The 11,647-nt window shown below is 40.7% G+C and overlaps 1 protein-coding gene across 1 annotated transcript in view; it reads right to left on the minus strand.

Moving 5' to 3' along the window:
* SNTG2 (syntrophin gamma 2) overlaps window positions 1-11,186 on the minus strand; it is a 280,115-nt gene extending 268,929 nt beyond the window's left edge. Inside the window, exons 1-2 of the mRNA XM_077811468.1 lie at window positions 11,166-11,186; window positions 10,487-10,624 (exon numbers count right to left, since the gene is read on the minus strand). Coding sequence (XP_077667594.1) covers window positions 10,487-10,624; window positions 11,166-11,186 — 159 coding nt within the window. The remainder of the gene's footprint in view (window positions 1-10,486; window positions 10,625-11,165) is intronic.
* Between the last annotated feature and the right edge of the window lie 461 nt (window positions 11,187-11,647).

Genomic DNA, 11,647 nt, shown 5'->3' on the forward strand with positions numbered 1-11,647 from the left:
ACAGGGAGCCCCCCAACCTGAAGCAAATACTCCCCAGCAACCACACACCACACAACAGAACCACTAACCCAGGAACCTATCCTTGCAACAAAGCCCGTTGCCAACTGTGTCCACATATCTATTCAGGAGACACCATCATAGGGCCTAATCACATCAGCCACACTATCAGAGATTCGTTCACCTGCGCATCCACCAATGTGATATATGCCATCATGTGCCAGCAATGCCCCTTTGCCATGTAGATTGGTCAAACTGGACAGTCTCTACGTAAAAGAATAAATGGACACAAATCAGACGTCAAGAATTATAACATTCAAAAACCAGTCGGAGAACACTTCAATCTCTCTGGTCACGCGATTACAGACATGAAAGTGACAATTCTTCAACAAAAAGACTTCAAAAACAGACTCCAAGGAGAGACTGCTGAATTGGAATTAATTTGCAAACTGGATACAATTAACTTAGGCTTGAATAGAGACTGGGAGTGGATGGGTCATTACACAAAGTAAAACTATTTCCCCATGTTTATTCGCCCCCCTCTCCCTCCCACCCCCCACTGTTCCTCAGACGTTCTTGTCAACTGCTGGAAATGGCCTACCTTGATTATCACTTCAAAAGATTTTCTCCCCCCCACTCTCCTGCTGGTATTAGCTCATCTTAAGTGATCACTCTCCTTACAGTGTGTATGATAACACCCATTGTTTCATGTTCTCTGTGTACATAAATCTCCCCACTGTATTTTCCATTGAATGTATCTGATGAAGTGAGCTGTAGCTCACGAAAGCTTATGCTCAAATAAATTTGTTAGTCTCTAAGGTGCCAGAAGTACTCCTTTTCTTTTTGTAATGGACTTCCGGATGAAAAGCCTTGAGATGGGACATTATATGGGGTGGGCTCTGAGTTACTAAGAATACTACAGAGAATTATTTCCTAGGTATCTACCTGGTGGGTCTTGCCCACATACTTGGGGTTTAACTGATCACCATATTTGGGGTCAGGAAGGAATTTTCCCCCAGTCAGATTGGCAGAGGCCCTTGCGGTTTTTCTCCTTCCTCTGCAGCATGGGTCACTTGCAGGTATAAACTAATGTAAATAGTGAATTCTCTGTAACTTGAAGTTTTTAAACCAGGATTTGGGGATTTCAGTAACTCAGTCAGAGGTTAGGGGTCTATTTCAGGAGAGGGTGGGTGAGATTCTGTGGTCTGCAATGTGCAGGAGGTCAGACTATATGGTCACGATGGTCCCTTCTGACCTTACGGACTGTGAGTCTATAAGGCTAATGGGGGACAAAAGATGAGTTGTAGAACAACGGATAAAAAGGTAGAGCTTCACAGACAGTGAAATTAGTATCGGATTTAAGGATGAGGTTCTACAGAGGTTGGACAATGATTAAACCAACCATGATGACACCAGTGAGGCCTGGGGGGAAATATCCAAACATGTTACAGAAATTACAAAAACTGTCTGTGGCCAAACAGAAGGAGGGAAATTTCATGGCAAGGAGACATGGTGGTGGTTCAGCCATGTGCAGAAGGCAGTAAAGAAGTAAAAGTTTAAGCAATAGCAGAAAGTAAGAATGGCAGAAAATTATAAGGAATACAAGCTGCCAAAGAAAAAAGATGAAAACAGCTGTTGCAGAAGCACATAAAGCCTTATATCCCAGACTATTTATGAAGGAGGGGGATAAAGGAATATACAGATTAGTCAAGACCAGGCAAAAAAGCACTGAGGACTTGGGAGCTACAATTTGTGTCAAAGATAAAATAGAACAGTACAGGTGGAAAATGGCAAAATCATTAGGAGATGGCACTTGTTTTAGAAGAAATTGCTCAATTAAGACAATCTGAGGAAACTGTTGAGGGAAGTATGTTCAAGCAATAACCTCACAAGACCTATTATTATGGTGGATACTCAGCCTGAGCTAAAGACAATAAAACGTCGGAAGGCAGTGGGACCAGACAGGGTACAATTGAGGCATTTAACATTATGCTATGAGGGAGTGATGGTGATGATGAATTTCTTTCACTTACTCCTCCAAATTGGAAAAATGCCTGAGGAGTAGAGGAAGAGCACCTTTGTTTCTGTCTTCAAGCATAAAGGAGATGTGTCAGTATGTAATGACCAACCCATCAAGTTTATGAGTCACACAATGAACTTGTTGGAAAGAATTATCAAATTATCACTAAAACTTGAGCACCAAGTAAGTGACAACCAATTTGGGTTTATGCCAGGAAGGTCAACACTGGATACTGTGTGTGCAGCCCAAATATTGCAGGATAAGTACAGGGAGAAATACAAGCAATTGCATTTAGGGTTTCTGAACAGATAGAAGGCTTAGGCCAAAGTTCCTAGAGAATTGATATAGTTGTGCCTGTAGTTGCACAATCTTCTGAAGACATATCTTCAGACTATAATTGACACGTACGAGGGTAGCACAACAATAGTGAGAAGCAGCTTCAGCTACAGTAAGCCATTCACTGTGGGGGTAGGTTTGCATCAAGGCCAATCCTACATCCATTGCTATTTGTGCTTGTAATGAACACCTTGACATAGGATATTGGGGAGAGGATCCATGGAGCACGTTTTTCGCCGATGACATTATATTGTGCTGAAAAGATAAAGGCAAACTGGAAAGAGATTTAGAACAATGGAAGGAAGATAACACTGGAAGAAAATGGTTTGTAGATCAGCCAAGAAAAGAAGGAATATGTGTGATGTTTCACTGAGAAGACAATGAAAGCCAGTAACACTAGATGGTATAGAGTTTATGTCTGTGCAACAATTAAATATTTTGGTTCAGTGCTGAGCCATGATGGGACTGTCAAAAGTTGCAGATGTTAGAAGTTGCATGAAGAGCACTTAACCTAAATGGAGGGAGTTGATGGGAATTTTCTGTGACAAGAATATGCCAAATAAAAAAGTATTTAAGATCATGATTAGACCAGCCATGAAGTATGGGTTGGAATGCTGTCCAATGAGGAAGAAAGAACACCTACTGCACACTGCCAAAATGAGAATGCTCAGGTGGCTAAGACAAGAGCTAACAGGCTACGCAATGATATGCTATAAGACATGATGCAGATGCTCCTGTCCTGAAAATGTTGAGGAAGTATTGACCGAGAGGATACGTCATATAAGACGATGAGACAAAATATGTTGATCAGATAGTCAAGATGCGGTAGTCATGGGACTAAGACCATGAGAAAAACCCCAAAAAAGGTGGTTCAGGACTCCAGAGGACATGAAGAAGGTTGGTCTCATATTGGAAGACAAATTTGACAGGAACGCTTGTAGACAAAGAACAAGAGCTGTCAATAGCACAAGGCAAAGATGAAGTAGCCATAGATAAATGGTCAAATTGTATTTATTTCTATATTGTCCCCAGGTCTGCTAAGTGCCTTACAGATATATAATAGCCACATTACCTGTAATAAGACCCTATAATCTAAATGTAGAGGGAATTGTTCCTTTACCTATAAAGCCCACCACTGTGAACTCCCATGAGGCTCATTCTTCTACTTCATATTGTACTACACCCAGGTGAAGCCATTGCAGGAGTTAGTAAGACAACATGGGCTGAAATGCCATCAATATGCAGACGACATATTCTATATCTCCTCTACATCAAACACAAATAGCACCATCTCCCAGCTTTCTCAATGCCTAACTGCAGCACCTAGATGAACATCAGGTGGAGGGTTGTAAGAGAGGGAAGCACTTTGAAAAACCTGCTTTCAATAGTGGGGTATGCCATAGAAAGGGAATCTGCCCTTTGATTGTTAATAAGTTCACAGCCTGGGATCCTTTGGACTACTGGATACCCACTTTCCATTTGCAACTGGCCAGAACACTATGCTTATTGGACACAGACATGAGCACAGTGATCCACACATTCGTGAGCTCCATGTTGACTGCTAAATTGCAACTCATCATGCCCAAGAAAGAAGCCATTCACTCTGAAAATTGCCCAATAATACAAATCACAACAGCCCACCTGCTCAGCAATACAAGTGCTGTGAACAAATCAAACAGTGAGACCCACTGGATACATCCCAGTTCAAGGTCTCTGTCCTTTCATTCAGAACACTCCACGGGCCTAGCCTAACTATGAGAGAGTGTCTTTCCATGTCTGATCCCTCAAAAAGATATGTTTAATGATTCAGTTCAGTAGCATTTGCATGGACTTTGTAAGGGACCATTCTTCCATCCATAAGTCTTTGTTGTGTTGCCCATGCACACAGTATCATTGCATGTTATGACCTAGATGGGTTTGTGGCATTTAAGATTCTATTCTCCCTATATACTTTAGCAAATCAACAAATTCTAATGAGAAAAGCAGATTAAAGCTGTAGTATCCCACAGTTGAGAGAGCATTAACAATGTTTGCAGGGCAAATATAGTTTCCTTAGGCTCTTTCTTCCATTAGAACCTTATAGAAGTTGTAGAAAAAAATTACATTTAAAAGAATAAACAATTAAGTACAATGTGTGATGGAATTTTGTTTCTTTTTCCTGGAGTATAAATTATCAGTATAATAGGAACTGAAAAACACAGATAACTTGAAATCAGGCAGAAAAAGCAAGGTGAAATTCTGGCAATTCTTATAGGCAACTGTAATTGTCTGTATATGTTGCTAGCAAGTGATAAACTCAGAAAAATAGATGTTTAAATTTCAACACGTTGGTAAGGAAGTATATATTATTGTGCCTGTAGCATGCATATACATACACAATTAAAAAAACAGTAAAAAATTGGAACCTTAAAGATGCTGTCATAACAGACCTAATCAACCACAATCTTACTGTTGTCACCTTTGTCCTTCCTCTTCTTCCACCTTACTCTCGATATAGTATAGTTTTTACTCATAATGAAGCTATATTTTTTTCTACATAGGTACTCACGTGGACCTTCACCACAATGTCTCCCCAGTACTGAAAAACAGAAATAAACTCTTTTTTTCCTACCCACTCAGCATGTGGTTGGGGGTGGGGAGGAGAAGCTTGATTACAGTTTATTTGTTTGTACTTGTTCAAGATTGTGTGCAGGTGAGTGAGTGAAAAAGTTATGAAGTGAAAAAGTGTGTTGATCAGCAAAACATCAGCAAAATGGAGGGATGGTGGAATGGGCAATGAAATATAATACAAACAGGATATTGACAACTCTGTTCATTTATTTACTAAAGGTACCCATCATATCACGCTAGGCCCCCGAAAATATACAAATGTTAAAATATTTAAAATATAAGGTCAAATTAACATAATATTAGCAGAAATGACATGAAAAAGAATTTCACCCATCAAAGAAAGGCCCAGATTCAACTGCAACTAATTCCTTATAGAAAACACATGTAAACACACAGATGTTGCAATGTGTCCAGAAGCTTTAAAACAACAATGGCTCTGTTAGACCAAGTAGAAAGTGAGTTGAGGGACATCCACTGAAAATTCCTTGCATGGAATCACCTCATATTTCAATCTTGTCATTGTCAGTTGAGCTTCCCAGTTTATCGCAGCTGCCTGAAAGCAGTATGAAGACATATATGTTCTCTAAGATATGCAGAGTTTAAACCACAAAGAGATTTACAAGGATCTGGATCCTGACAGAGGATGTGGAAAAAGCTAATGTATTCAATGTTTTTTTTCCCTCTGTCTTCACGAACAAGGTCAGCTCTCAGCACTGGGCAGCACAGCATGGGGAGAAGGTGACCAGCCCTCTGTGGAGAAAGAAGTTCGGGACTATTTAGAAAAGCTGGACGTGCACAAGCCCATGGGGCCGGATGCGTTGCATCTAAGAGTGCTAAAGGAGTTGGCGGATGTGATTGCAGAGCCATTGGCCATTATCTTTGAAAACTCATGGCGATCCGGGGAAGTCCCGGACAATTGGAAAAAGGCTAATGGTAGTGCCCATCTTTAAAAAAGGGAAGGAGGAGGATCCTGGGAACTACAGGCCAGTCAGCCTCACCTCAGTCTCTGGAAAAATCATGGAGCAGGTCCTCAAGAAAGCCATTCTGAATCACTTAGAGGAGAGGAAAGTGATCAGGAACAGTTAGCATGGATTCACCAAGGGCAAGTCATGCCTGACTAATCTAATTGCCTTCTATGATGAGATAACTGGCTCTGTGGATGAAGGAAAAGTGGTGGACATGTTGTTCCTTGACTTTAGCAAAGCTTTTGACACGGTCTCCCACAGTATTCTTGCCAGCAAGTTAAAGAAGTATGGGCTGGATGAATGGACTATAAGGTGGATAGAAAGCTGGCTAGATTGTCGGGCTCAACGGGTAGTGATCAATGGCTCCATGTCTAGTTGGCAGCCGGTATCAAGTGGAGTGCCCCAAGGGTCAGTCCTGGGGCCGGTTTTGTTCAATATCTTCATAAATGATCTGGAGGATGGTGTGGATTGCACCTTCAGCAAGTTTGCAGATGACACTAAACTAGGAGGAGAGGTAAATACGCTGGAGGGTAGGGATAGGATACAGAGGGACCTAGACAAATTGGAGGATTGGGTGAAAAGAAATCTGATGAAGTTCAACAAGGACAAGTGCAGAGTCCTGCACTTAGGATGGAAGAATCCAATGCACCGGTACAGACTAGGGACCGAATGGCTAGGTAGCAGTTCTGCAGAAAAGGACCTAGGAGTTACAGTAGACAAGAAGCTGGATATGAGTCAACAGTGTGCCCTTGTTGCCAAGAAGGCCAATGGCATTTTGGGATGTATAAGTAGGGGCAGTGCCAGCAGATCGAGGGACGTGATCATTCCCCTCTATTCGACACTGGTGAGGCCTCATCTGGAGTACTGTGTCCAGTTTTGGGCCCCACACTACAAGAAGGATGTGGAAAAATTGGAAAGAGTCCAGCAGAGGGCAACAAAAATGATTAGGGGACTGGAACACATGACTTATGAGGAGAGGCTGAGGGAACTGGGGATGTTTAGTCTACGGAAGAGAAGAATGAGGGGGGATTTGATAGCTGCTTTCAACTACCTGAAAGTGGGTTCCAAAGAGGATGGCTCTAGACTGTTCTCAGTGGTAGCAGATGACAGAACAAGGAGTAATGGTCTCAAGTTGCAGTGGGGGAGATTTAGGTTGGATATTAGGAAAAACTTTGTCAGTAGGAGGGTGGTGAAACACTGGAATGCGTTACCTAGGGAGGTGGTGGAATCTCCTTCCTTAAAAATTTTTAAGTTCAGGCTTGACAAAGCCCTGGCTGGGATGATTTAATTGGGGATTGGTCCTGCTTTGAGCAGGGGGTTGGACTAGATGACCTCCTGAGGTCCCTTCCAACCCTGATATTCTATGATTCTATGATTCTAAGGTAAAATCAGATTGCCCCTAAATTGCCCTCATTTTCTCCCTAACAGTATCACCACAACATAACTGCTGCCAAGATAGGAGAGGCCTTTTCCTTTCTCATGCACACAAAGTTCCTTTCACACCTACAGATTTAACTACAGATTTCACACCTATAGATTTCACACCTATGATTTAACTAGGGCAATCTATGGGAATTTCAACTTCTTCAGCACAAAGTTGCCCACTTTACATCTGTGCTCCACCTTTTATAGTGACCTTCTGTCCACTTCCAGATCAGTTTCAAAGTCCTGGTTCTTATCTTTAAGTCCCAAATATTATCAAAGCCTGTCTTTCTCTGTGTGTACCCTACAATGGCAGCTCTGAAGAAAGATGGCACTGAAGCTGAAGGTCCTCTTGATGAAATTATGGGGTCTGCAGGCAGAGAAACCTGAGTGGAGGACCCTCTGAATGTGGTATTAAATTCCACCAGAAATCCAGATGAGCCCAAATCTAAAGACTTTTAGACAGTGATGCAAGACCCAACTTTTTGCACAGGTTTTATCCCAGTAATCAATCATGATAATGACTGACCATATTTCCTTCTAGAAAGTAATCACGATTGGCCAGTTTCAGTCAAAAAACAGCCTGAAATGAGGAATTTGAATAGAAGTTAATTTAATTCAATACACTTTGTGATAGAAGTAAGGCTTCCTAATTTATGTACAAGATACTATTGATACTGGCACATTAAAAACGCTTAGGGAGACAAGTTACCATGCATTTGCAACTAGATGTCATATTTTATTGTGACCACAAATTGCATATAACTAATTAGTGCTAGGTGCCTTACCAATAGGTACTGTGGCATTTTGCAGTTAGAACTGAAGCATTTCATGCCACTTGTGAAATGAAAAGTGATCATTTTGGCAGAGGCATCTCTCAACAAACCAATTGCAATGTGGCATGCTTTTCACTTCACTGAGTGGTATCCTATATGTCACCTTGCACATTTTTATAAACAAGTCACATTCACATACAATATTCTGGAACAATTACAAAAGAGAAAACATTTCTAACTGCTATTAGCAATTTGTATTGGATTATTCTTGGACGGCATTACATAAATATTACCTGTCCAAAACTTTGTTATGGGCGGAGTTAAAAAAAAACTCAGGTGAGTCTGATAGACGTTAACACAATCTTCAATAAGCATAACTGTAAGGATAAATTCATCACAAACCCCAACCTAAGATAAAAGTGTTATGTAAACCTGCCCAGGAGTTTTAGGATGGATGGAGGGGCTTTTGCTGAGCGCTGTTTTGAGTAAAACGTGTGTGTGAAGGGAAAGAGAGGGAGAACAGAACAGAAACAGAGAATGGAGTGGGAGCAAAAAAGGCAAGAAAGCCATGAGTAGCTATGCAGTGAGCTTGGTGTACAGCTCTGGAAAAAGGCTAGAGTTTTGGGGGTCTGGTATTGGCTAAAGATGCCTGGCACTGTAAGCTAAGAAACTATTATTTTGTTTCTGGTTCCTCCTCAGTTTGGAGAAGCAGGAACTTGTACATTCCTTGTGAATAAATAAGACTTCATGAATGAAAATACCAGGCTCCATTGTCAATTTATACCCCACCTGGAACATTCTGAGTGCCCTGAACTTCAACTAGCTATTCGAGTGGAAAAGAGACAAGAATGTGTGTGTGTGTGTGTTGTTGTTGTTGGAGTATAATCTATTTCCTGCTTTAGAGACCCTACAAGGAATCATAACCTCACATAATGTCCCCAAGTGCAGGATTTTATGTTTAGCTGAAAAGATGTATAATACCAGAGGTAGACTCAGGCCTGGTCTACAAAAGAAAATTAGGTTGGTTTAACTACTTAGATCAGGGATGTGAAAAATCAACACCCCTGAGCACTGTTGCTAAGTTGAGCTAAGTCCCCATGTAGACAGTGCTACCACCTCTCGGGGAGGTGAATAATGCCAATGGGAGATCCCCTCCAATTAGCATAGCTAGTGTCTACACTGAAGCAGCGCCACTGTACCATTTTAAATGAAGACAAGCCCTGAGAGTTCTCTATTGACTAAGTCTCTGAGGAGGGTGTCATGCATGATTTATTCGAGGAACCTCAATATAGTACAAGAAACTTCTTGTGCTCATTAAATGTGGTACACCTACATTTGTTTCCAGAAGAACACAACATAACTACCCTTCCTTGCAAATCTACTACTTTGGGAACTTGTCCACATTCCACTGCTAACTTACCTTGCTAACTTCTTCCTTATACAGCACATGTGCATAGCCGTCCCATTATGCATAAAGAAAATGTTACCTGGTGATACAGAAGAGGACTTCTGCATGGCCAGAGTGCATGACAGAGCTAAAAGTTCTAAGAGCGTTAGCACTCAGACTGCATTTGGAAAAGAAAGTATAGCATATGTGCAAGCACACATTTTTAGATTCCAGGTGTGCCTGGAAAAGTTTAACGTGAAGGTGACTTTCAAATGCTGTCCCAGCCTGTCCTGCTCTTGAACAAATAAAGGAGAGATTCTAGGGAAATGAGTGATGTAGTCTACTCTCTTTTCAAAGTGCTCTCAGTGGGAACAGAACACATTACTCAATTAATTACCTAACTAACCATCTCTCTGGTGGTAAAATGCTGCATTCCCAGTATTTATATGCCAGTCCCTATTCTCCTTGCAATGTTACACTTGGGGCATGTCTACCCTTACCTCTGGAGCGATCGATCCAGCATGGGTTGATTTATCGCATCTACTGAAGACACAATAAATTGACTGCTGAGCGCTCTCCCATCGACTCTGGTACTCCACCGGAGCGAGAAGTGCAAGCGGAGTTGATGGGGGAGCATCAGCAGTTGACCTACTATAGTGAAGACACCGCGGTAAGTAGATCTAAGTATGTCGAATTCAGCTACGTTATTCACGTAGCTGAAGTTGTGTAACTTAGATCGATTCTCCCCCTGCCCCTAAATGTAGATCAAGCCTTACTAGAGTAGTGGAGTTGGAAAGGAACCTATGGCGGAATAAAGTATTTTTTACACACGCAGACACACACAAATATTGTTTCATTCTGTACATATGTCTTATTTGATAGAATAACCCACATTCTGATAACCTCAAATTTTGACTATTTGGGAACATACACACATATATAGTTGGAAGCACATAGATATAGAAGTACCTACATTTGTATTGTGATCACTTCCACTAACGCAGATGACATCTTGTTTTTGAATTGTTAGGACCTCTTTTGTAAGCTTCAGTTGGATGTCATAGGCATTTTCAGACCCTTCATCATATAATAATGCAATACCTGTTTTAGTCTGTGAAAACGAAGTACAAAAATACAAATAAAACAGTTTAAGTACAGGAGCAATTTATGTTGATAAATAATAAAAGGTCTTTTCATTTCAATAGCTTTTGCACAAAAATATATATTGATTAAAACAATAAGTGGAAGATCAGCTTGCTGCCTGTGGTTTTAAATTGATTCAAATGCTTACTCAAGGGCCTGATCTTCATTCACACAAAGGACTATTTACACTTATCTGGCAGCGTAAATGAGCCTTAAAGTGGGTGTAAGTGTAATTCATTCCCATTTTAAGATCTCTTTCCACTGCCAGGAGGAGAAGTGGGTTCAGTGGAGTGTTCTGTTTTGGAAGGATATTTTGTTTGGTTGCTTGCTTTAAATATACATGCTGCGATGTGTTTTCATTAGAGAAGACCAGGTTTGAAGAAATGCACATTGCACTTGGAGTGGATAGTGGTGAGGTTTGTGATGGTCTTTCATTCCTGGGGGAGTTCATTCCAGAGTCTCAGACTGATCCTCAAGAAAGTTCGGTCTCCGGCACAGACGAGCTTTACCTTTACTATCCAGAGTTCCATTGTGCCAGAGGATTAACATTTTACATCCCAATTTTATATATACACAAACACACACATTATATATTTCAATTTGTGAAAGTCAAACCAGATGTCTACTTCTGAAGTTACAAAAGACTTAAATGTTATGTATCACATTGAATGGAAGTACACTGTCATCAGAATATTAAATCGTAAACTACACTGAATAATTGAAAGATGCTAGTTTAACTACTAAAAGCCATCAAAACATAGCTGGAGCCAGAATAAAAAAGAATGTTTCCAAGTTTTCTGTATATGATTGTGTGCAGAATACATTACGTAAGATAAAAAGCAATGTGACATAATGCCACCTGAAACGTCTAAATACATTAATAACAGAAAAAATAACATTTTGGTCCTCCCATTTGTCTCCATTGTGAGAGATTTGGTTTAATAATGTTTGCAGAACTAGGACCAAAATATCTAGCTGGTAATGTCAGTGG

The sequence above is a fragment of the Eretmochelys imbricata genome, chromosome 3 (genome assembly GCF_965152235.1).
Source record: "Eretmochelys imbricata isolate rEreImb1 chromosome 3, rEreImb1.hap1, whole genome shotgun sequence".
Lineage (NCBI taxonomy): Eukaryota > Metazoa > Chordata > Testudines > Cheloniidae > Eretmochelys > Eretmochelys imbricata.